Source organism: Acomys russatus, chromosome 10 (assembly GCF_903995435.1).
Source record: "Acomys russatus chromosome 10, mAcoRus1.1, whole genome shotgun sequence".
Taxonomy (NCBI): Eukaryota; Metazoa; Chordata; class Mammalia; order Rodentia; family Muridae; genus Acomys; species Acomys russatus.
Genome location: NC_067146.1, coordinates 25364989 through 25392485, shown reverse-complemented (window position 1 = coordinate 25392485; position 27497 = coordinate 25364989). Strand labels below are relative to the sequence as shown.

Here is a 27497-nt window from a genome sequence, read left to right as displayed (position 1 = left end):
AAACTTCTTTGTATCATTTCTTTGAATATCGTTGGCACTTTCGTAGGATAGCATGTTATGTATTGTTGCTTTATAGAGGAATGTTGCCAGGACCCTCTGTAGGAGTTGGATATGATTATTAGGACTGTGTGTCAATTCTTAGAGCTCTACTGTCAGTCTTGAATTTTTGCTTTTTTTCAGCAGAAGCATTAATTTGGAACAAGAGCTACTACTGATTCTAAAGCCCAGGGATTTCCTAGTGTCAGACCAAGTTTTTGTTTTTGTTTAGTTTTTCGAGACAGGGTTTCTCTGTGTAGCCTTGGTTGGCCTGGACTCGCTTTGTAGACCAGGCTGGCCTCGAACTCACAGACATCCGCCCGCCTCTGCCTCTTGACTGCTGGGATTACAGGCGTGTGCCACCGCCTCTGCTCTCAGACCAGTGAACTTGGGGATGATTTGCTCCGTTAAAGCCGAAGGACTTTCTTTTGAGATTTGTTTCCCTTTTGGCTTGTTTTATATAAACCATCAGGAATACCTTTTCCTTCTCGAACATTAAATTGCTTAGTTAGCGTTTTAGGTTCTGTGACCTGACGCCTTGTCTTTTCCTGTGACTTCATTTGTACATCCACTGCCTTGCGCTTACTTTACTTGCACACTAAGTCGAGTTTGCTCTTATTATGGGAAGGGTCGTTGAGATATATAATTTGGCGGCAGCTTTTCTTTTCATGCTGCTTTTCAGAAAGGTTACTTTGTGAGCACTTTTGGTGCATTTCTCCACACATCCTGCGGTATCTGTAACTGAATCTTGAATTCCCTTGTTATAAGAGAGAGAGTTTCTTGAATTCTTGCTACAGTTCTACTATCCTCATATTATGCTTTTACAGCAATTCCCTAGGCTCAGGAAGGTGAAGGATGAAGTTTATAATGGTACTGAATACCAAACTGTTGCTTGATTTATTCAGGAAGGTTATTATATTCTGGGATCAAGTGACAGCTTAAAAGCTAGTATAATTCATCATCATCAGTTAATTTTCAGTGGGTGTCCACTGGGTGCTGAACGTCATACAAGGCTCTTTGTCAGCATGTATGCGCCTGATAAGGTTGATGGAATTCTAGGAATACGGGATCTTGTCCTTAAGGAGTACTCTGCTGTCAATGTGAGTCAATGAAGACCCAGAATTGTCAAGTCCTGTATACAAATGCACGTAACTAAAAACATGTCTTTGCTACGGAAATTACTGTCAGTAATCCTAGGTTCCATTCTCATTAATAATATCTATTTTGTTGCCAGGAAAATAGAGTGAAGTTGAATGGACAAGCTCTGGTGACCTTGGCTCACCAGCGTACATCTATCCTCGGGTCTACAGCAGATCTTTTGTGTACTGTACACATAATTTCACAGTGTTTTTACTTGGTGCGATCCAGTTTCCTGTCACGCTCCCAGACACCTGTGTACTTCACCTTTCCTTAGGAGAAACTCGTCACGTAGATGGTACATCTAGACCTAGTGCATCTTCTTCTTTTGACCTTTTGGTGCTGTGTGTCCCTCCTCTGAAATTATTTGCAAGGCCAACCTAGATCTGCTTGGGATACCTTGTGTTCATCCCATATGTGCATTGAGGCAGTGAAGGTGATTCAGGACAGGCCCTTGAAAGACCGATACGGAGCAGGGTGGGTCTATGGAATGCATGGTAGTGAGGGCAGTATGAGCAGAGCCTGTGTGTAGCCTAGCCCTGTGGAGTCCCTTCCCTGACTTCGCCCTGGGTTCTGTGTGCATGGAGTTTGTTTACTGGAAGACTCTGCTAAGATGTCCTTGGTTGGGAGCCACCACAGCCATTTCAGAGAGGAATCCCTTGGAGGAGGACTTAGCAGTTCTTCTCTGGTTGCTGACAAATATTTAGATTTAGGGATTACCTCAGGATGGGAGAGTCCCAAGTGATTTTTTTTTTTTTTTTTATAGCATTCCTCCCTCCCTCCCTCCTCCCTTCCTTCATCTCTCCCTCCCTCCTTTTCCTCATGGAGAACCTTGTCTTTATGGTACCTCGCCACCTTTATATTTGTGATCTGGCCTTCTCTGATCTCTTTAGTCACCATTTACCAGCCTCCGACCACCAGCCTTACCTCCGGTGGTAGTGGCCTTTACTTCGGTTGGTACTTGCTCCTGCACTTCAGGCTTTCTTCACGTCAATAGCACTCCTGTGCAGGGCACGGAGAGCTGTGTCCCATGGCTTGACATTCCAGGCTTCTGTTATTGCACTTGCTCCTCCTTAGTAGCTCCTAGGTTTTTTTCGTGGCATGTGAAATTATAGCACTAAATTGAGAACGTAACAAAAAATCTGCCTGCTGCAATTTAGCTGACGCACATGCTTGTCCGAACTTCAGTGCATCTAGATCACTTGCTACCTAGGCTGTTCCTTGCTACCCTGTATTCAGGATGGCTCAGGGGTGCTTGGAAGCTGAACACCAACACTAATTGAGCCTTACTCGACCTCTAGTTTCAGTGGCTTTTTGAAATTTGTCTTTATAGAGGGGTACACTGTTGTAGCTTTCTAAAGTTGGCCAGTTTATTTGCATGTTGATAACAATTCTTATAGGAGAATCAGCTTTTTAATAAAGCTGCCTGCTTTTTCTAGTAGGCATCCACATCCTACAATCATTTTGGTGTTTTAACTCTAGAAGATTCGGAGTCCAGGACATCAGTATCTGTTATGTCCCTTACAACTGCTCTGTCTAGGAGAAGTTTCACACAGAACGCCACCCTTATTCAGCCCAAGCTTTGCATGTCAAGAACTGATGGGCACTTTTGCAACTTACACTTTGTTAATGTTTGTTACTGCCTGCTTAGTTTTGGTGCGTGTGAGTGATGTTCTTTCTCCCAGTCTTATCGCTAGTTGGCTAGCTTCGTCTGTCAACAAGTGACTCCTCATGCAATTTCTGATTCTGGACTAGAAATCTTAGTTTAAAGTGTTTTGATTTGTGTTCACTCCCTATGTACAACACCAGGAAGGCTACATGACCCAAAGGCAGAGCTTGGGTCCAGGCCTTACATGACAGATCAGCTCTACATCTGTCCAATTCACAGTGTTTCTGTTTGGATGCTGCCCAAGAGTGCTCTAGGCTTCCTAAAGGAGATCTTATATGATTCTGGTCCATGGATGTTTTCATTAGTGTGGAATGACTCTAGGTGGATTCTGAGGCTTTAGTTTACTTGAAACTTTGGGCTCGTGCCTTATGATTACCCCTAGTTACCATTATTATTTGCCCTGACCTCACTGTAGCATGCACTGGATGTCTGTGGATGCTAAACTTGGTTAAGGGTTGTGGTTCCAAAGTGTTCATTTAAGATTATATTTAAATATATGCTATGCTCTTATATAGACGACAAAATGCCTTTAAAATGACCATGTTAAAAAAAAAAAACCTTCAGATAATAACTTAAAAACCAATTTCCTAAATCCTTTCTGGATAAACATCAACAAAAGTGAAGAAATGCTTCACTTATAAAATGGTGGTCATAATATTAAGTAGTAGCCTTCCTGCAGCCATTGCCTTGTTGTTTCGAGAGTTCTCAGCCAAGCTTCTGATCGGTGAGGCAGAATGTAGATGCAGGGCCTCTCACACTTCTTCTTCTTCTTCTTCTTCTTCTTCTTTTTTCTTGTTGTTTTATGACTGAGTAGATATGTATATTTATTTGAGCCAACTTTTTGCAGTGAATAAAAAGATGTAATCATATGGCCAAGCACAGTGGTGTACTCCAACTTCTCACACTTCAAATGGCGCATCAATTGATTCTCCTTAAAGCATTAAAGAAATGTGTTTTATATCCTAAGATAATCACACATATATTGATCCCAAATATGTCCATTATTGTTTATTAGCAAACTCATGGATGATTCCTTTAAGAGATTAATTTGTTGGTCCTCTTAAAATTATCTGCCATCTGATACAAGTTTCAGTATCTAAAATGGCTTTTAGAAATATCGTATCTTTATGAAAATTGTTTTATTGAATTATTGTTTGTATACTATAAAGCAGGTGTTAGTAATTTCTTCTCTGTAAATTATGTATAAGTGCATATGTATTTATTTTGAGATGTATTCACAATATAATTATTAATAGTTACAGATGGAAGTCTCTTTTATTAGTTGACTCAATGATAAAAAGTTATAGAAGTATCTGCTGAGTCAGGAAACGAAGAGAGACCACAGCAAATGCCATAATGTCATGAGATTATCCAGGAAGAATAATATTTTGAACACATGCATATAGCATATAGATAATACTCTATAATCAATCCTGGGAATTTAAACTTTTAAATTCCCTGAATAATATACTCTTTACCCAGATATGTTAACTAGAAACTATAAGGCATTATAAGATGTAAGGCTAAACTTGTCATTCATTTGAGTATAAATTCAAGCAGTAGATATGAAACTACACCTAGCGAGAAAAAACAGTGGAATTTTGTTCTTCACTGATTTATGGCTTGTGGACTTTTTAGCAATATCTATAAATCTTAGCTGAAAAATGCTTTGTGTTCCTTAAAATTTCTTTTTTGAATTTATTTTTATTGCATTTTTTCTAGAAAGGGCGATATTATGTTTGCGTATTTATTTGATAGAGGTTTTTAATGGTTGATAGGAAAACAAAGAATCAGTATCATTATCAGAGAATATAAAGACTGGAGGCAAAGAGAAGAATTTTAAAATGTGGGGAAACTATAAAAGGGAGGTTAAGGTAAGAAGCAAACCGAGGCATGGGACTGGGCAGGCAGTCTTCTCCCTGCTAACATGCAGATCCCTCGTGTTTGGGTTTTTCTGCATCCCTGATATATAGTCTCAGCTGTGGCAAAGCTGGGTGGCCACCAGCCACAGTAAGGAGAGGTCACACCCAAACCCTCAGGGCCAGGCCTGGAAAGAGGGTATAGAAACAAGTCTATTTCTGAGAACATGGCTGAAAGGCTGAATGTCCCATCAAGGGACGGGTGGAACATGGGAGTAGATACCTGCCTTGAACAACATAGAAGTGGGTTTGCTGGAAGCTCTCAGCCTCCTCCTCCAGGCATTAAATATGCTTCATTATAGTCTAAATTAATAATAATATGCTAAACTGTACATATTTTCATATATAGTATTGCATATATAAAATCTCTACCATTACTGTGTGTGTGTGTGTGTATGTGTGTGTGTGTCTGTGTCTGTGTCTGTGTCTGTCTGTCTGTCCATCCTACAGTGACCATGTGGTACTGTATACGCACTAGGAACCATACAGCTATCTGTAAGAAAAGTAACTTAGGATTTAGTGTGATTTTTATGTGGATGTCAATCATTCAAATTAAGTGCATGAGAACTCTTTTTATGTGTACATCCACCATTTAAATTAACTAAGTGCATGTAACTTTATTACATATGACTTCTGTGGAGACCAGCAATGAAGATGGTTTGCTCGTGCTAATAGATCATATGCTGGAGGAAAACATGGCTTTCTGTTGCTGCTCCAGCAGCTGCAGTTTCAAATACACTTCTTACTAGCTACAGTATCACCTGTTTTTTTTTCTTTTTTTTAATTATCAAAAGTAGCTCATGCTATTGGCTCATTTGTCCCCATGTTTATTGTTCCCATTGAAACTGCCAGACCTAATTCTATTGGTTTCCTCCCTGATTGAAAACATTTGAACCTAGAAAGAACAGTATTTCTTAAGACATTTGTAACTATTCATCATGGATATTAAAATTACAATTATGCTGCCTTGTATGAGCTGTGGTTTTAAAAAAAAAAGTTTCTATACATATGGTGATCAGGTGATCAGTGCTATCCGGGTTGGAAGATGCTGAATGTTCTAATGGCTGGTATTTGAAATTTTGACATGTATTGCATTCGTTTCTGAACATCACGAATACGTTTTTGCTCATAGAGAGCAAATTTAAAATGGGGCCTTTTGTAGCAGCACCCATCCTGTTTGGACTGATATAACAGATGCTGAACGTTCACATATCAAACAAAATGCCAGCCTCCTGCCGAAAAGAGGTGTCAAAAAGTTTCTTTGTACCTTTAACGCTTGTGATTATGTAGTACAAAATGCAGAGTTTGTAAAAAATTTCTTGAATATACAGGCAAAAAAAATGAATAATTCAAAACAGCCCCTAAGTTCTACACTCTATTGTCCCTTTATAACACAGGCAGAAGATAGCAGTGCGCTCCCAATAGAGCTGAACTTGCACAAGTTACACCTCGGAAAATGCCAGATGGTCTATGGTCTACTTTTGAGAGCTGTCACATATGTAAAGATTTGAAAAAAAGGAAGACAGCTGAATGAGAATGGTGCATCATTAAAGCTAGAGAGAGGGTCCCCAGACATTGCCTGTGTTTTAAGAAGCATTGTGTCATCCACATATTAGCATGCTTTTTTAGAACTACACATGATTTGTACACAATAAGAAGAAATCTATTTTAAACCAAATAGTTGGGATGTATAATCAAGAAGGGAGTTTCATTCTTCACTTGAAAATAAAATCAACTTTCCTATTTAGTTTTAAATTGCATCTTGACCATAAGATTAAAATCATACCCGTGAAAAATGGCCAATGAAGTTTCATTTCTTGTCTAGGGAGATAAAGCTTATCCAGTTTTGATTTGCTGTACTGCACACATATGGCAAAATCATTCAACTAGAGAAAATGTTTTTTTTTTTAAACTGGAAGTGAAGAGGTAATAATTGATTACTTAATTGTAATTCAAAACCAAAGGAAAAAAAAATTAGGTGACAGTGAAACAAAAAATACAAGTACTACCATTTAACTGCCCCCAGAAATACAGTGTGAAGACTGAAATGTAAATAGATAGTCAAGGGTGTGTTAAACCATCATTCCAACAGTAGCTATAATTTTGCAAAGTCAGTTGTGTTAGTGGGGAAAAAACTGAAATCTTTTACTGTTTAGAATTTAGAGGCAGGACACAGTCATCCTTTACCAATGCATTTTTTATTTTTTTTATTTAATGAGACTGTTTAACTATTATATAGTAATTCTCAGGTTATCTTGGACTTAGTATGAGAAGACCTTTTCGACTGATTTGAGAAGTGGTGCAGCACTGGTCTATGACATTTCAACTTAACTCAGCTCTCAGAGAGTTTGTTTAAGAGAGGAAGTAGCTCAGACATTCCATTTACTTGGAGAGATTACTAGAAAGTGCTGGGTAAAGAACAGTAAATTAGTGTAAACCGTCTTTCTTTCCTTTTTCTTTTGGCATCCTTTGAAATGCATATGCATAACTAGCTGTGGGTTCCATGGCAGTCATTAGGATGTCATTCTGCTTGATGCAAGAAGCAAGAGCATATGATTTTCTAAATCAAATGATTGTCCATTCCTAAAAAACAGATCTCCGATTTAAGGCTGAATTATAGATATTGGTCCTGTGGTCACATGAAGTTATTTAGAAAGGCTGATCAAGAGAGAGTGTCATGATTTGCCCTATAATTCAGTGTTGCATGGTCCAAATACTAAATTCATTACCACCTTTTACTATCATGCCATTAAAAAAGTCTCTCTTTCCACTTTAAGTCTAAAAGGTTCCTCTTCCTCCTCCTCTTCTTCTTCTCCTCTTCTTCCTCCTCCTCTACCACCACCACCACCACCTCCTCCTCCTCCTCCTTCTCCTCCTCCTCTTCCTCTTTTTGAGACTTCTCTGTGTGGCTTTGGTTGTCCTGGGTCTCGCTGTGTAGACCAGGCTGACCTCAGGCATGCTACCACTGTGCATGTTAAGGGTTTCTTTTCATACATAGACTTGTGGTGGTTTGGAGTTTATTTTTTATGGCATAGACATGAGCATATACGTGCATGCACCTACACATCTGGAATTCTGAGGTTCCATTGGTTTCTGCCTCTGCCAAATGGCTCTGTGCTATAGCTTCTGGAATTGAGTAGTATAATTTCCTATCTAATTAAAGTCCCACCAATCCTCATTTTTTTTCCCTAAAATTTTTTTGATAGTTTTTATTTGTCTTCCTTAACTCTGGGGTAAGCCTCTCATGTACCATTCAAAATAAATCCCAAAGAAATATTAGTGGGAACTTTATCTACTAAAAGAGAAAATATTACTAAATTAATATAATAGAGTTAACATTCTTCGGCCCACTCTTTGGACTATTATGCTTTTTAATTGTTTTGTCATATTTTTGATACCTGTAACTGTCTCTCCATTCTTCCTATTGTAGCTCTGGATCTCTCCTAGTGTTTTTAATGGGTGGATTTTGAATTTTGTTTTTCACCTTATGATGAAAAAGTAATTTATTACTACTGACATTGTCATAGTAGAGTACTATTTATTTTGTACAGTTTAACCTAAATACAGGTTTCTTAATTCTTAGCCTTTAGTAACTTAGGCTAATCATTCATTCATAAGTATGCACAAGTGTGTTTTCTCCTTTCCAGAGCTCTGCCGTGTTTCCTAACATTTCTTTTGTTGGGACTGCGGGTGTATCGTTAAATAAGAGGAGTGGAGCTGGCGCCTGTGCATCATCCAGACGAGGGGTTCTGCAGTGCCCACTTTTGCTGTGGGAACCTGCCCTAGATCAGATTGAACCAGGTTTTCTTTAAAATGAGATTAGAAGAATAAACACAGAAAAGGCTTCCTTCCAGATTAAGAATTGCTTTGAAGAAGACCGTATGTTTGACTATTCTCCATCTTGGGGAGGTCTGAATTCGTTGCTCTTTGCATTTCAAAGTGTGACCGATGTGTCTAGTATCGGGATCATGCTGTTGAAAGTATAGCACTCAGGAGAGAGAACAACAAAAAAGCACAGCTTTCACTGAACCAGTGCTGAATTTTTTGTAACAGATTTTTAACCTAAACATTATTTTAAATTACAAAAAAAAAAAAAATCAGTTTATGCCTCCAATTTTTGTATCTTTGTATGAAATGATTTTTGTTGATCTCACTTTCACTTCCTAGACCTACCTTCCTTCCTTCTGTCCTTTCCTTCCTTCTTCCTTCCCCCTTCTCTCCCTCCCTCCCTCCCTCCTTCCCTTCCTCCCTTACTTCTGGGACATTCCTCTTCTACCATTTTCACCTATTTCCTTCTTCCTTTTCCTCCTCTATAAGGCCCCTGTCTCTTCGGTTTTATTATTATGGGTTAGTCCTCATGTTTCTATTTTTAATCTCATTATTGTAAAATAATAGTTTCTCTTCCTTAACCGGATGTTTTTGTTTTGTTTTGTTTTGTTTTGTTTTTTTAAATTCAGCCCAACCAGAGCGCCTGCCTCAACTGCAGACCTCAGCACAGGAACTCGGCAAGGAGGAAACACGCCGGATGAAGAACGGCGGCCATGCAAGTCTGAGCAATGGGGATGGAATTCCTAACGGAGCCAAACATGTGTGCACAGATAATCACAAAATGTCAGCTCCTGTTTCTCAGAAAATGCATCGAAAAATTCAGTCCAGCTTGTCTGTAAACAATGACATCAGTAAGAAGAGTAAAGTAAATGCTGTCTTTTCCCAAAAGTCAGCTTCCTCGCCTGAAGGTAAGTGTGAGATAGATGTGCATCTTTTTTTAGAACCTCATGGAAAATTATTCAGAAGTAGTAAATTGTTCCACAAAACACAAGTAACAGTCTCGTCTTTCCATCAGGCAAACATAAATTTTGGTAAAATCCACTTAACTTCCTCCAATAAAAATCCAGGATAGAAAAAAAGGAAGATCTGGCAGCCAACATTCTGCTTTTAGATTACCGTCCTAGAGTGACTAGTCATTATTGTAAATATAGCAGGTAGACTTTCTTTTTTAAATGTCACAGTTAAGAATATGAATATTCCATGTGGGGGCATATCAGAGTGCTTGTGTTCTTTCCCCCCTTGGTGCAAGGTGTACTCTGTGCTGTAGAGATAAGATTTACCCTACTCACAGATTCATTCATACTATGCAAAGCTGAAATAGGAAAAAGATCATATAATTTCTCTGGTCTTGTTGAAGAATGGAACAGGTGATGGGTGTCTGCTCTGTGAGCCATCTCCTAGCTCCCTAGCTGCCAGCACGCAGCACACACCCACTCTAGCCCCGCCCTTTGCTCCTCTCTCAGATTCTCCTGTCAATGCTCTGTCATCTTAGGAGAGCCATTCTTCCTTGCTACGCCAGCTGCCATAGCCAAGTTAAAGCCAGGCTAAATACTATGAACCCACGGCAATTTTTGTTTATTATAAAACGAACCTAATATAACGGCAACTTGCAGACTTTCTTTGTATGGTTTGTTGTGTCATATAAGAGGAAAGAAAAATCCAATCTGTATAGTTAAAGCTGTAAATTACTCCCAGCCTGTGCATAGCGTTCTGTTCTTTCTCCTTTCCCTACGTGTAATTCCTTATTGAAAATCTGCCATATATATATTTGGTACTAATAAAATTATGTATATATGCATATATATATTTCACTATCTGTGTATATCTTCTTTATCTTTCTATTTTAATTGGCCTAAAATCTTAAAGAAGAGTCTGTGGAATGCCTTTGTAGAGTTAGCATGCATACTCACAGTGATAGATGGAGCTGTAAATAGGGAATTGTATTGAGAGTTACCAGTAATGAGCAGGAGAAAGGATACTATGTTCTGGCTACAGGTGTCTTAAATTCAACTGAGGCAAACTGTTAGGTTGATCAAGTGATATGATAATAAATGGACTGCATAGCTCCAGGTCAGTGACACTACTTTCCAAACTAATTAGATTGAAAAGGACATGATTGACATTTGAAAATGAGTTTGACATGTAAGCTGCATGGTCATCTCTGAAGTATAGGTAGGCTGTTAACTAAACTGGCTCTCCAAGGAGTTGGGAATGCAATGCAATTTCCTTTAGAGGATCTTCACTTGGAGGTGATTGGGTGAAATAATTGAACTCAATTGAAATCTACTTGTTTTATTCAAAGGAATTTGCTTATATATTCTTAGCCCTTGTTTTCCAGTTGATATTTGCTTATTTTAATATTAAAATGTGATAACACTGGCTTATCAGCCTAGCTGTAAATAGTGTATGGAGTTTTTCAGTAATTTCTGCTTCTAATTGTGTTGGAATTTATTTGGAATACAAGAATGCAGCTTTGGACGCATCATGGTGGAAAAAAGACAATCTGTATGAATGAAACAAATTCTCTCTCCCACCTTTTGTTTCTTTATTTTATATCTCTTCTTCGTCTCTACCCTCCAATCACTTTTTAGTACTGACCACATATACCTGAATATGGGGAGTCCTCTATAGTCTACAATTCTCATAAAATAAGATTTAAGATCATGTTGAGGGCATGAGGAGTAAGAAACATAAAGGAAAGTGTCAGAACACATTGGAGAGTCCCTGTCTGTGTCCTTACTTTCTTTTAGGTTCTAGAACTTAAGCAGTTGCATACTTTGAGATTTTTTTCCAATCTAGATTAATGTTTCAGGTAGACACTTTTCATGTAGAGGACATTTCAGGTACATAGCAGGCACTCTCTACCTAGATGAGACAGCACAGTTGAGAGAATCTGATGGATGCCTCCTGTGTACAGTCAGCTTTGTCTCAGCACTCTACACAATCAACTGTGCTGAAGTCCAGTCCTGTAGCCTTACAGTTTCCCAAGTATTCATACATGGTGTGTTGATTCCTTTTAAGCCATGCTGTCTCACTCTTCCTTGAAACTAACATAGCTCATATATTCTTCTAAAATGTTCATTTTTGCAGCAGAGGGAAAATATACTTACGTGGGAAGAGAGCACATTTACTTAAAGGTTATTAAATTAATAGGTTTCTTCCTGTTTTGTATAATTAAATATTTTCATACATTCTTAAATTTTCTGATTGCATCACCCAGGTGGAGAGTTTTAAGACTAAGTGTGTAAGATTCTTGACCTTTGAAATAATTATAGTGTAATTTAGTATCCTCTAATATTCAAATTGCCAAGGGTTTTCATTAGTCTTGCAGACACTTTTCTTACCATATGGATGGTAAATGCTAACATGTTTTAGGTATGCCAGTTATAGCTATTTATTTTGTAAAAATTAGATCTCAACAAAAATATTGTTTAAAAGACTTTCCTTTTCTTTTCAGGGATGTTTGATAACTTGTTTGTACTCCACACTTGACTCTCTAGAGTCAGTGTCTGTGAGAGGTTATCATTGAATTTCAGCATCACATTGAACATCAGTGCTTTGAAAAACAGTGAAAAGCATTGGATCTACAGCAGTAGCTGGGGACATCTCATTTTAAACTATATAGAGGTGGTGTAGTTTGATGTGTAGAACATATATTATGGAACCCATCTGCCCAGATTTGCTTATCAGCTCTACCCTTGACCATTATGCATCTGAGGGTGAGGTAGTAGCATGTTGGTTTGGAGTATCTTACTGGAGAATGGGCATGTTATATGTCCTATGCCGTAGGAGTGGTATAAGCCCTCAGTGGGCTTCAGCCACTTTGTGATCGTCATTACGAAAGTGTATGGGGGTTGGTGTTGGGAAGGAATATTTTCTGGGAAAGGTATTCAGTGGGGACTGGAAGATAGGGTAGAATTGAGTTAGAGGTTAGAAAGTAAGCATGTCCTAGTTTCTTCTTCTGTTGACATTATCCAATACCCTGACAAAAAGAAACTTGGGGTATGTGGGGGGGGGAAGGCTTTATTTTAGCTCCCAGTTTCAGATTAGAGTCCATCATAGCAAGGAAGTCAAGCCAGCTGGAACTTTAAGAGTCACATCACATCACTAGTCAAGGCCAAAGAGAAGTGAATGTATGCTTGCTTGTGGCTCAGCTTTATTTCTCAACCACAATACAGTTTAGAATCCAAAGCACATGGACTTGGCTCTCTCATGTGTACTAATGTAATCAAAGCTTGCCCCCACAAAAATACCTACCGGCCCATCTAATGTAAGCATGTCCTCATTAAGACTTTTCTCCAGTGATTCTATACCATGTCAAGCTAACAGTTAAAACTAGCCATACAAGGGTAAAAGAAGGAACTAATATTGTGTTCATATTACGTAAACCATTTGATCTTGTGGATAAGCTGGCATAGGAGAGATAATACTGAGTGTATAGGAAAGAGTCATTCCACTGGCAGCAGGGATGTCTGTTCTGAAGATGTACTCCCTTTCTATATGACTTACTGAAGGACATCTTCAGGTCAGCTGCATTATTTCATGTGGTGTCTTCTTCCTATTGCTTACAGCTCTCTTGGTTGTACTTGTGTATGTCTAGGTACCTTCTTACTTGGGGAATGCACTGCAATAATTGCAGTGTCTTTATTCCGACTCTCTTTTGCTCTTTTGCTTTAGTGATGCACTGTTATTGTAAGTCAGATATGAACTGGTTTGAGACTTGCTGGATTTCAGAAGCAACCAGGCGCCCATGGAGGTATCTGCATCTGTGGGTGGATTAACACCCAATCTCTATGGCCTTGTCTTCTGTCGCCCTTCTTTACACTGTTCTATGAGCTTTGGCTCCATGATCTTGTCTTTGCTCTTTTCTATGCTCTTCCTCTTCCACTATTGTGCATTTTCCTGGGCATTAATACTGTGACAGTTTTGCACAATATACCAGAGGGTTGGGCATCCTCTCTCAAATAGGAAACTGCTGCCAACCTCATTGCGTTTTTATTTGAATTATTATATTATTTTATTCAGTATAGTTTTAGATGTCTTACACATCCCCAAATTTTAAAACCTGGAGTAAAATGTCAACATTTAGGTTAAGTTATTTATTCTGGGTTTGGTAGTACATTAAAATCTTTGTTTTTCCCCATGAAAAGAGATTTTGTCTATAGCTGTAGATGGAGCAGACCAGTATTTTAATGTGGGTGGATAATAATTGGGATTTATGAAATCAGCACAGTGTTATAGTTGGAGCATGCAGAGACACACTTTCTATGACTTGGTCAAGATATGTCATGACATTCCTCAAAGTACTTTCTGTGCCTGGGTGACGTTTTGCTTGGTTGTTTCCTGTTTTCTCAGGCATAGTATTTTCCAGTGCACATCAGAATAGTATTCAGGATGATTGGTTTAGAATTGTGCAATATTTCCAGTGCTTTGGAAAATAGGAGTTTAACCAATTTCACTAATCGTTCTATACAATAAGTGGAACAAGTACTGTGTGTGTGTGTGTGTGTGTGTGTGTGTGTGTGTGTGTGTGTGTGTTGTAGTGTAAGTCATTATTTTTTATTTACTTCAAATATATAAATGTTTAAAAATTATAACAGTTATCAGTAACTTTACAAAAGTATTTGTAGTGCTAAAATAAACATCTAAATAACTTTATTTAGAGATGAGGAAAAAGAGAAAAGATTTGGCATAGATTTGAAACTTGAAAGCATGTGTGTGTGCGTGCACACCAACATAGAGATACTGAAAGCTTTATTCTCATGCCTCAACTCTCAGAGTCCACCCACTCATCCTTTATTGAAATAATCAGCATCTTTGCAGGTTATCTGAAATGTTGGTAAAAGCTGTCAGCTGTGTATGAAATCCAACTCTGGAATTTCTGGCTTTTGGTTTTGTAGTAAGTTTGTCTCAGGCAACGGGTCTAACCATTTAACCGGTCAGCATCCACTCAGGAGATGGGTGGGGAGGAAGTCAAACAATGGAGACACAGATAGGTTGGCCAGGAAGCTTTAGGGTGTGGAATGCTTGGGAGAAGAGACTATTCAGAGCCAAGTGAAATGGAAAGAGCTGAGTAAACCTATGACCCTATTCACACACCATCCTTTTTAGTATACTTTTTAGTACAGTGGTAAAAACTCTATGCTTTAGTTTGTGTGTGTGTGTGTATGTGTGTGTGTTGTTTGTTTTACTTTTTGCTTTCTTTGTTCTGAGACGAATTTGCACTCGACAGGCAAAGTACATAGGTATAGAGGAAGGTTTGTTCTCAAACACAAGTTGTGTTGTGAGTGCACAATAGAAGCCCTGGAATTTGTCACCTCAGTTCCAGAAAGATAGACAGGTCTTGGCCAAGGGCTAATTCTAGGTAGAATAGAAACAGAAATGCGTGGCGTGCACATTCTAAGAAGGACTGCCATTGCTTCCCTAGTTCTAGTCCTTGGGGAAATGACTAGAAATTACCAAATCAAGAGGAATAGCTGAAGGTAGTTGGCAGCTGCTTGTGGGTGGTCTTATGCTGGTCCATCTGAGATAATTCACGTGGAAAGTTCCAAAGCACATTTGGAAACACACTCATGAAGATTGAGAGAAAAATTCAGAACCCAGCATGCTCACTGATATTTGTTCTCACAGAGAAGACATTTGAACCTGTGAACAGTCCATTCTTAAGTAGAGATTTCCAAGTGAGCGTCACAAGGCTGGGATAAGAATATCTCAGGTCCCTGGAGGCTGGCCAGTTTGGTGGCATAGGAGGGTACCCAAAGGAGACAAACACACAGCAGTGCCAGACTTTTCTCCAGAGACAAAGTCGGTGGAAAGCAAGTCTGAGTTACCATGAGTTGCCCTGCCACTCTGACAGGGCAATGTGGAAGAATTCAGAGTCAGAGAGAACTGGAAGACCACTTGGTTGGGAGGAAATAAGAAATGGATAAGACAAGCTATATAGCCTATTGTCAGGAGTACAGAAAACAAAGGCTCTAAGAACATGAAGGGACCATGAACCACATTTTGTTGGCAGGTAAGTAAGCTAAGCTCTGACACAAGCCTATTGCATTTAATAGCTTAGGTATTATTTAATGATCTTCTAAGAACCATTTCATATAGCAGCCAGAATGCTGTAGATCATTGGTATGAGGAAAGACAGCAATAGAAGCCTTGTAAAACACACACGCACGCACGCACGCGCACACACACAAATACACACACAGGCACACACACCAACACACACACACATACACACACACACACACGCACACACACACCAAAGACCAGGGCCAGGTTTATATTGTTTTGTTTCAAGATGGGAAAGATTTAAATGTGTTTACATTTGGATGAAAACTATCCATGAAAGAGAAAATGGTTGAAGATACAAGAAAGTAATTAGCATGGCTTTTTCACAAGCCCACACATAGTTTCCTTAAAGTTTAGATCTTTAGTTCAGTTACACTAGACTAAATGAATATACAAACATTATCAAAGCAAGAGACTTGAGCAACCAGAAAAGCATTTGGATGAGTCACTGGCCTCAGGGGCTCTGCTCTGTGTGTGATGTGTGCCTGGTTAATCTTGAAGACCTCTGAGTAATATCTATGGAATGACATGATATGGAGGTTTGCTAAAATTAATGAAAACCTAGCCACTAGGGTAAAAGTTAAAAACAAAACAAAACAAAACAAAAAACCCCCCTGCAAAAAAGCAGCCCCTCTACTCAGGTCTCTGTTCCTTTGCTATGGTAAAAATGCCAATCCCATTCTAATGGAAGGCTTTAAAAACACTTGTGAGTCTTACGTTTCCGACTTTTGTGTCAGAAGTACCTCAGTCAAGTCCATGGGACTTGATAGTTTTTTCTAACTGACATTCACAAGGTCGTGAGATGAATTTAATCACAGTTTTATACAGATAATAGATAGCAATAAAACAAGACACAAAGTAGTGAGCAAATAGTCACAGCATTAACATGCATATAGGAAAGATGAGTCAGGAAACCACTGTGTAATTCAGACAAAAAGAATACAATATGTAGATTTTAATGTATGTTTGAAGACATTGTATAGCACTATTATTGGGGAGAAGTGAACAATTATCAGTCACCCTGGGTAGGGAATTAATGGCAAGTACAGATACCACCAAAGTCCATCTTAGTGAACCAGTAAGTGTCATTGGGGTTACTTATAGGAATATGTGTGAGGGGTTCCTTATAGGAACATGGATACCTTAAAAGCAGCTTCATCTCCAAAACCCATCCAAGCATGGGTGACAGCTCACGAAAAGTAGGAGCCTGGAGCATATCCCACAATTCACAAATAACTCAACAGGTTTCTCTCAAGAGTGTCCTTTCCTGGAAGCTCTGTTGGATCTCTGCCTTTTTCTGCTCAGCTCAGATTCTCTCTGCTTCTTCCAGTAAGCTCAGCTTGTCTAAGAGTGTTTCTCAGCAATCCCTATAGCTTATATATGCTTGGGAAGGAGGGTCCTAGTGAATCTGGTCAGTTTCAGAGACTTCCTAACTCTATTGAGTTGTTTCTTTCTTGAGTTTTAGGATCTTCCTTTAAGTGTAGATGTTTTAATCTTGGGGAAAAGTGCTACACAACTAAAGCAAGGGTATGCTTTAGTATGATCTACTCTTCATAAGTAAATTTCATAGCATAGACTTGAAAAAGTTGAAATTTAATTGTGAATTGTGAATCCTTGTGATTGTATCTTACACAGTAACTAATCATGTTTGGCTTAATGGATTAATTTGAGGATCTGATAAAAGTTGTTCCTTTTTTTTTCTAAGATTTAAGGAAAGGTAATAAATCATCTTAGCTCTGGTGGTATTATTGAGGTAACTAGAGAGGTTAGATATATACAGATATCTTGTTTAGAAATCAAGTGTTTCTAAGAACTGAGCTGATGGTAGGGCTTAATGAACCACTGTGGCAGGTTTTACTTTTGAGACAGGAAGCCTGCATTGAGTACTGAGCAACCTGTGCTAATGTGATCTGATTTAATGCTTTTAAATATCACCATGTCTTATTTGCTGAGAGTAGATTAGTAGTTGTACAAAAAAACAAACAAACAAACAAACAAAAAAACCCAAAGGAATGCTCTTTGTAAGCGCTCTTGCCATGGTGCAGAGGGTGAGCGATGGGTTAGCATCCGTATGGCACTGCAGGAAGCCATGAGATGTTGCATGTTAATGTGTGTTGGCTGTAGAATATCCTTTGGTGAAGAATATGATTTTAGCAGGAAGGATAAAAGGATTAAGGACGGTTCCCACAGTTTTGGCCAGAGGAGGAACAGAATTGCCACTAACTAACATGTAATACTAGAGATAAGGGAGAGTTTGGTCCTTGGTGTTGTTGGATTTTAGATTGATCCTGTAATTTACATGACTGGTGGTTTGCAATGTGTGGTAGTATGGGGAGATGGAGTTCCGAAGAAAGCCTGCAGTGTGAAATATGTTCTATGGGACATGAGGGTGTAGTGTGTCTGAGTTATCATAATCTAAGATGATGGGAACAGGGAATAAAGTATAAGTGTGAATCTCACTATGATTCATTTGGAAAAGAGTGTGTCCAAGGAGCCAGCATCCTTTGGACACTTTCCATGTAATTCTAACATGGATTCATGGTTAAGAACTGCCAAGAAGAAAAGTGCAGAGACATCTCAATAGAGCCCTGAACCACTACTTCATTATGTAGAAGACAGCAAATGAAAAACAATTGGGAAAAAATACAGGTGGGTAGGCATTTATCAAAATAGAATGGAGAGCCATCTTGGAAACCAAAAGAAGAAGGTGATTCAAAATAGAGTGAGTGTTTTATGTGTCACATGCCACCAAAGGTTAAATAGGATCAATGAGACTGACTCATGGAGGTCATTGGTGGGAGGTTGTGACTCATGGAGGTCATTGGTGGGTGGTTGTATCAGTTACTCTTCTCATTGCTGTTACAAAATGCCTGACAAAGGCAGTTAAGGATGGGTTTATTTTGGTGCACAGTTCAAGGGTGTGGGCTATGATGGTGTATAAGGATGAGGCTGGGCGAGTGCAGGGGTAAGGCGGCTCATAACATATTACCTTGTTGTTGCCTGTGTGTGTGTGTGTGTGTGTGTGTGTGTGTGTGTGTGTGTGTATGTGTGTTTTGATACTATCAGATTTTAGAGTGGTCATGCTTTGAAAATAGAGAAGTCATGGTGACAGGAATGTGTGGCAGGCGGGCACATTACATTTTCAGACAGCAAGATAAAAGATTAATACCAGTGTTTAGCCAGGTTTCTCCTTTTATTCAGCTTAGGATTGCACTCCATTAATGGTGTCCACCTTCACTGTGAGCCTTCTCTCTTCATTTAAACCTTTCTAAAACACATCCTTGTAGGCACAATGGAAGTGTGCTTCAACGATTCTAAATCCACTAAAAGTGACAGTGAAGATTTAACCATCACAGAGATAGCAATATGTTTGGTCTGTTATTCGGGAGAGTTCATGTCATGTGGATTCTAGACAGAAAGAAAAATAAAAGGCTGAAGATGAATTTATTCTTTCCTAGGAGATCTCCTAAAAGAACCGGAGGCTAAAGGTGAAAATTTTAGGAATGTGTTGATTAACAAAGTCACCTAATAAAGGGAAACATATGTGATGTATATAATGATGGAGCTAGGCAAGTGAAAGGGGAGAAGATCATGACATACTGTGTTCCGTGTGTGTGTGTGTGTGTGTGTGTGTGTGTGTGTGTGTGTGTGTCACAGAGAGGGGGGGCTATCAGAGTTTACACCATTACAAAAAGAGTTAAAGTATTTTGAGAACATTGTTGTAGGACCTGCATCATGCAATGTCTTAATCATATATGACATTTTCTATTCTCTTAACTGGAAATATTTCAAAGGGCCTGCATATTATAGTGAACATGTAATTTGGAACCATTTACATAAGAAAATATATTGTGATTTGGCACCAAGTATAATGTTTCTGATTCTGATCATTGTAAAAGGATGTCAAAAAGTTGTTTCGAGGTTGCATCAATGGCAATGGATAAAAGGACATTTAGGGAGGAAGGATTTTGGAGAAGATATGGGATGGGCAGGATGTATTAAATCTTCTAACAAAAACTGGCTGGTGACTCATGAATGTCCTACTCTTAGTAAAATGTAGGCACAGAGAAAAAGTGCATCAGAGTATTATTCATAGCATACTTTGTAGTGGTGTGTGTGTGTGTGTGTGTGTGTGTGTGTGTGTGTGTGTGTGTGTGTGTGTGTGTAGGGTGCTGAGTATACTACAAAACTATTTGGAAGTTTCACTCCTAAGCCTTTAGTGATTGGATCTTAAGCCTTGCTGGCCATGGTGATAATGGGGAGAGATGTCTATTATTTGGCCGGGGCCAGGAAGTGCAATTTCCTCAACCTCTAAAGTTTAAATAGAATATTTTCCTCAATAGTAAAGTCTTTAATAAACTTCTGTAGCATTAGTAGTACCTGGGACCTTGTCCCTAGAATTTCCATTTTGCATTACAGTTGTATAAATCATGAATGTTGCTTATATTAATTATCCTGGAATTACAGTAGCTATCTGTTGCTACAGTATATTCCTAACTTATTTATAAACAAAACAAACAAACAAAAACAAACAATAACAATAACCCATGTAATTATTCTACCTTCATTTTTAATATATTTTAAAGTAATTTGACATCATTGATTATCTCTAAATTTCTCTGTATTTTAATTCACAGATGTAATTTTCCCCCATGGCTCATCAGAAGCAAAACAAGAAACAATATAGAGATACTTGCTCTTGCCCCACTAATGTCCTAATCACTCTTTGTAATTAAAATAATTTGTTTTATGGCATGCACATGTTGTAAATTTTTTAATAAACTGTATTTTTCACACTGAAGAAAAAAAAAGACATCTCAAATAGTATTTGAAGGGACTCCCGGTAAATTGAAATGATGAGAAAGGGCATATACAGATGGTCACTTTAAGTCTACAGTAAATGGTAAATTTCTCAGTAAGTGTTACTTTTATGTTTATATTTTCAAGCTGTATGTTTTACTAACACATACTCAGCAATTCCAGGTTATAGCAGAAGGGAGAAATTGAGCATATGACTTTTATATGATATGTTTTGATTTATCATTAGTTATATTTCTATAAATAGGTACAAGAGAAAACAGAGGGAAAATGTCCAATCGACATTTATTTCTGTCCATTTAGGCAAACCTTCATATGTGATGTCAACTGGTGTGTGGTGAGTGTGGCCTCAGCCCCTACAGGGCCGCGGGAGGTGGTATTGGCATGCCTTCCTCTCAGAGGTCACTGGAGGGAAATTGAGAAGGCGATTACAGCAGCCTCTCAAGAGGGTGTGGGAGGCAGTCAGAGGAGCATGGTAGAATCACTGGAAACCAATTTGCTTGGGGAAGGTAATCCTGCTCCCCGTTTTGAAGGAGGGGAAAAAAAGCATACAAGTAAATAGTAGTTGTTGCTTAGAAGACTGAAAAATATCAGGAGTTTGGAGAAATATGGAGATAATTGAAAGGAAAGAGTAAATGGATTAATATACAGTTTCCCAGAAACATAGTAAGCCTGCCTAAGTTTCTTCTGGGGCTTCTCTGGGGAAATCAATCTGGAGGATCCGGACCTCCTGAGGAATAACATTCCCACAGCACAATAGCATTTAAACTTGACACAAGAAGTTGAAGTTTATTTTTTTCCCTAATAATTATGCTCAGTGAGTGATGCAGAAATTGCATTTTGGAATGACAAGAGGGTGGTTATTTTAGAAAGAATATTTTAATATCTGTGGTAGATACCTCCTGGGGGCAGAGACGTTTGTGAACTGCCAGGAGATGGTCCAGTGAAACTGCAAGCCAACATTACCTTAGGCCACTCAGGGTCAATGGGTATTTATCGAAGGCCAGCCTCTGTGCTAGACTCTGAAGGGGGAATCCCAACTTATTTTTTAATCAATTACTTCTTCTTTTATGTTGTTTATAAAAGAGAAAAAAAAGCTTTAGAAATATATCTGAGGACAGGTAGAATGGTGCTCAATGGTTAAGACTACTCGCTGCTCTTACAGAGGACAGGTGTCCAAATCCCAGTGCCCATGTTGGGTGCCCGTTAGCCATCTACCACGCCAGTGCAAGCTATGTGACACCTTTTTCTACTCTCAAAAGGCATCCTTGCGTACATGAACATACTCTAGTACAAAGAAATACATATACAAATAAATAAAAATAAAAACTAAATGCTAAAAATATGTATCTGGAGCTAGTGGCTCTTGAGTCCCAACTATCTATGAAAAATAAAGATCTATCACCTATTTATCTAGCATCTACGTATTATCAATGTATCTAATATCATTCTTCATCCATATGCCTGTCATCTGTGTCATCAATCACCTACCAATCACCCACCTACCCACCTACCTACCTACCTACCTACATTCTTTGCTATTCCTGTCCATATTAGCTGTCTTGGGAAAACTCCAATCACCCTTGTGACCCTGACATTATCTAGCATACCTGCTTTCTGAACCAGACAGCCATATCCTATTCTCAACAACTTCTACTCCAGGGAGTAACACTAGTGGAGAAATCTTGATGGCCTTAAAATTGTTCCCATTACCCTCATGCAGTCTCGGCTTCAAACGGATTCTTTGAGCCTCTCAGCAGAGTGTGCATGTGCATTCCAAACTCAACTGACACATTTTTGAGTACTTGTTCTGTGGAATTGTATTCCTAACAGGACGATGAGCTGGGAAGACAAGCAGACCTGCCCCGTCTGTATTTTACACATTGGCGCTCTCATTCTGCCACTCTGCAAAGACAGAAAAGGCCACCAGTTATTCCTCAAGGTCTGTCTCCCCGCTACTCTCTTCAGGCTGACCTAATCCTAAGCCTCAGCCTATTCTATTTTCAGACACTCCGGGAGAAGCCATTCCTGGGACCATCTGAACTCTTCCGGGGGTTAGTGACCATAGATGATTTTCTGCCTAGAAATGTGTGTGTGTGTTTATTGTATTTATCAGCGTATGCATGCATGTGTGCATGCATATGGGCCTGTGTGGTGTGTGTGTGTGCATATGCATGTATATGTGCATTGCATATGAGTGTGTGTGTGTATGTGCCATATGTGAGCATGTATGTGAGCATGTGTGCATGTGAGTGTATTGTGTGTCATGTGTGTGCATGCATGTGAGCATGTGTTTTCTGTGTGTATATATGTACGTACATGCATGTGTTTGTATGTGTGTATGTTTATGATCTTTCCTAGGTTGCTCATTCTCTTGTATCTCAGTTCTGGTTCCCTAGGAGGATAAATTTCTTACTTTTGTGGCCTCTGATTTGTCCCCTTTTAGTTACTCCTAATCTCTCAGCTATTCTTCCACATCCCCACCATATCCCTGGAATTTCTCAGGCCAGAGTACCTGACATATCCCTTCACACATTTTTTCTTTCTCTTCCTTTCTTTCTCTTCCCCACATATTTGTCCTTTGTTAACTCCTATTGTGTGTGAGTTTTTCTGGCGAGACTCAAACAGATATCTGTTCATTCCAGATAGAGCACCATGACAGATCAAAGGAATGATTCAACTCTAGTTGCCTGGGTGAACAGTTAAGTGTCACTGGGGATGCTTACAGAAACAGCACTCAGAATCTGGGGTAACTTATAGGTGGCTACATAGAGGAAGAACATCCTCTGAAATATTAACTGCTTATGGCCCCACTAGAACTGCCTCATAAACCTTCTCTCCACAAGGGAATGTTAGCGAGCCCAATCATGTGAGGGTTTTACCTGGATAATTAGAGCTGTTTTCATTTCATGACATCAATAGCTGTGCCATAGTAAAAGAAGAGCACTCCACAGCACTTCCTCTCCCCACTAACTCAGCTCCTCCCTTCTCTCCTCACTTTGCTGTCTTCTATCTGCTCTTGTTGCCCTGTACTTTTCCCCAGGGAAACTACACAATACCATCCACCCTCCACTCGCTGCAGATCTTACCCCTCCTTGGGCTTCTGACCAGCATCATCAGCTCCTCTTGAAGGACCCCCATTTGAGTATCTTAACATGCCTCCTATCGATGGCCTGTCATTACTGAAAATCTATTTTACCAAATCTAGATTTCTTCATTTGTAAATGGCCACAGAGGCTAGGAAGTGACAAGTCATTGCTTCTTCAACCAGTGTCATGTCGACTTCTGTCTCTTTATGGTCACCTGTTTGACCCCACAGATTCCATGATTGTGACTGCATGTCTTCTGTGCATCCTTGCTTCTGACATAGAAAATTGAAGGGTTTCTTCCTGGTTAATCCAGCACCAACAAAATTGATTCATCATATTACCTAAAACAAACAAACAAACACCACCTTCTTGCTGTGTTCCTCTGCGTAACTTTCCCTCTGGGTGGAACACTCTTTGCCTACTTTTGTCCCTGTTAAAATGTTCTTCTTCAGGGCAAAGCTCATGTGTCCCTCCAGCATTCCCCATCAACCCCTTTGCTTTCATCCTTCACAGCTCTACCCTACAAATCTGAATGGACAGTGACTCTTCTATTCCTTTCTTTCTTTCTTTCTTTCTTTTTTTTTTTTTTTTTTTTTGGTTTTTCGAACAGGGTTTCTCTGTGTAGCCTTGGCCATCCTGGACTCACTTTGTAGACCAGGCTGGCCTTGAACTCACAGCGATCTGCCTGCCTCTGCCTCCCGAGTGCTGGGATTAAAGGCGTGCACCACAACGCCCGGCTTTCATTTCTTTTTTAAGGATAATCATAGTGTCTATCTTATTCCATCTTGTGTTTAATGAAGATATATTTTGTAAACTACTCCTAGCAGTGCCTGGACAGCAAGACAGCACTGGACAGCAGTGCATCTGCATCATGGCAGCCTGCTTCATCAGTACTCCCCTAGCACCATGACTCAATCGGAACCATTACAATTGTCAGAGAATATTGCCACTGTACTCTCTTTAATGTCATTTTCATGGGATTTGTCCATGAACTAGGAGCAGTGTCTGTCTCATAAGCCAGTGCTTAGTAAGTTTTGTTGAATTTAACCACCAAGGCTTTGTCCCTGGGTTCCTCTACTAAGAATGACAACAGTATTTTGTCGTTCAATTCCCCCTCCCCCCATTTCGTATTATCTTGCCAGTTTCAGAATTCTTCTCTGTCTAATACCACCTGACTTGTAAGTCTGTGGGCAAGAGAATACAGTTTACTTATTGACCATTGCCCAATGATTTTATGAAGCCTACATGCTCTGCCTGAAGACTGGTACTTCATGGTTCTTGCATATTACAAATATCCAGTCCTCAGGCCTAGCTAAATTTTAGTCTGCTTTTTTCAGCATTAATTAGTTTTCCATTGTACTTTAACTATTTCAGTAAAGGTCAGAACAGAGATTAGGAAGTCACAGTCTTGGGACAAGGATCAGGGCTTGTGGAACAAACATCAGACTCGAGTTTGGACCACTCATGTAAAAGCTGAGCATGGACTACATACGGCTATAGCACCAACAGCACTTTAGGAGTGGAGATAAGAGGCTCGCCAGTGCTCTCTGACCAGCCAGACCAGCTCAAAAACTCTGAGCTCTAAGTTCAGCAAGAGACACTGTCTTGAGGAGATAGTGTGGAGAGTGATATAACAAGACAGCTGATGCCCCCCTCTGGTTCTGTATGCACTCTTGGGTACCCACAGCCACACATTTGTGCGCATGCGTGCACACACACACACACGCTCACATACAATATTGTGGACTTGATAGAGATATAGCTCAGAGGTTAAGAATACTTGCTGCTCTTCCAGAGAAGCTGGTTTAGTTCTCAGCATCCACACCTGGCAGCCCCCCTCCACCTACAGCTCTGATTTGGCATTCATTTAGACTTCTTGGGTCTAGTCTTCCCTCCACCCATAAATTAAAATAAATCCTTTCTAAAAGGAGAAATGAACAGTACAATAAACATAATAATGACTCTAAAAGGCCAAGAGAAGACCCTAAGCTAGATGTAAAACTCTATTCTTATAGATAACAGATTACATGGTGCTGGGATTTTAGTGTTTAAAAAAACGTTGGCAGTTATTACCCCTGTGCTGTATGCTTACCAACACAGAGAAAAATGACTCGCTCAAGATTTCTTAATCCATTAGTGGGCAAGCCAGACTGGAAAGCCAGTTTAAGGCACCTAGCATCACAGTCCTCCTAAGTAACATGACATTTCTCAACTGTGCCACTTGGTGAGGACACAAGGATGATTCCTCCTCTCCTCGGCTGGAGTCCTTTTGTCTGTGTGCCCCCAAGTATGTCTTCCCCTGTTGTGCTAACAGCCTTGTTCAAACAAACACAAACAGCCTTCACCACCTGGAAACTTTTGCAGCCTTTCCTTTTGTAGTGGGAATGGCAGCAGCAGCAGCGGAGGTAACGAGCTGTGAGTGAGGTGGGGGGTGGTGACTATGAAGTGGCCCACTGAGAGGGCTTTTATTTTTCTCTGCCACAATTTAAAGTAATCAACATGCCTACAAAACGCCTTGTGTAGGAGGCCAGGTCCCACTGCCGTCACATTTAGGTCACTCGTAAACACGTCAGTAGGTTGTTTTAGCGTCAAGACTGCTGGAGTACTAAATTCAAGTGGCGGTAAGTATACCTTATAATTTTAGTGTCCTGCTGTCTTGTTCATCTGAGGCTTGTGATAGGGCCTTTGGAAAAAAAAAAACTATGTTACGTTAATAGATGAGACAGGCTGAGAAGGGGCAATGGGGAAAGACTAACAACCATCCTTTATTCACAAATTAATTCCATAAATAATAGGATTTACCTCCTGTGCACAGCTTTGACTTTGTGCTTTGGTGTCCTGTCTGTGGTAGCTCCTCACCCTGCCTGTCTCTTCATCTTGCCTGGTGTGTGTGTTAGACTGCTGTGACTCATTGGTTGGAGCCTGTCCTTTCTGTCACAGCTAGGGAGCGCATCCTGGGCCTACCCTAGACCAGACATCTCCTGCCTGTAGGACATCCTGCCTCCCGCTGGACATGCTGTCCCGCCTCTGCAGGGGAAGGCCTGGCTACAGAAACAGCTTCATGTGGGACTTTTATGCAGTTTGGACGGCAAAGGGGCCCTTTATATTCCTGCTGAGCCCTGGCAAGTCTAGTGTCCAGTGAAGTGTGCATGATCCCTATCCTGTGACATTCTTAGCCTAAGTGGCTCAAAGCCTTCTCTTGTCCTATTTGTGCCCTTCACTATGCCACAGGGACTTTGGATTTAGGTAACCCCAACTCCTTGGGTCTCTGTAATAGACTACTTTCAGTGACTGCCTACTGTGTTAATTTACTTATTATCATCATCATCACTTCATAGTTACAGTTTAGTAGGCACATGATTGAGGGCCTTTTGCCATTAAAACAAACAAACAAACAAACAAAAACCATTTCTTTCAAAATATGCCTTGCACAATTCGTAAGCCAAGACATAAGTAACAAGAGGCAAGCCAAATTTTTTTTTAGCTGTGAAATAAATGCAGTTTGGAAAATAAAATTTGGGAAAATGTTAAACTAAGCATCTGGAAAGAACTTTTGTGTCATTTTCATTAAAATACATATTTTCATTAAAACTAGCGGACTTACTTTCGTTTGCTTTGTCCCATCCATAAAAGACATTATTACCAACTTGAGCAGACTGTTGGATATTCTTCTTCCAAGCAAAGCAATGTGTTTCAAATAAATACTACATTTACTTTTTATTTATTTATTCACTTATTTATTTTTTGATGTGGGTATGATTGCGTTTATTTGCGTGTGTGCATAAATGTGCTCATACTTGTGATGACATTGAGATGAGGTTAGATGATAATTTATGAGAGTCAGTTTAGTCCTACTACATGGGCCCTAGGAATCAAACTTAGGCCAGCCCCCATGGTGGCAAGGACCGTGACCTTCCCTCTGAGCCTTATAGC

At 39.6% G+C, this 27497-nt stretch overlaps 1 protein-coding gene across 1 annotated transcript in view; it reads left to right on the top strand.

Annotated features, from left to right (window-relative positions):
- The window catches only part of Mdfic (MyoD family inhibitor domain containing), an 80567-nt gene that overhangs the window by 43003 nt on the left and 10067 nt on the right, over positions 1–27497 (top strand). Inside the window, exon 3 of the mRNA XM_051151904.1 lies at positions 9219–9497. Within this exon, the coding sequence (XP_051007861.1) occupies positions 9219–9497 (279 nt within the window). The remainder of the gene's footprint in view (positions 1–9218; positions 9498–27497) is intronic.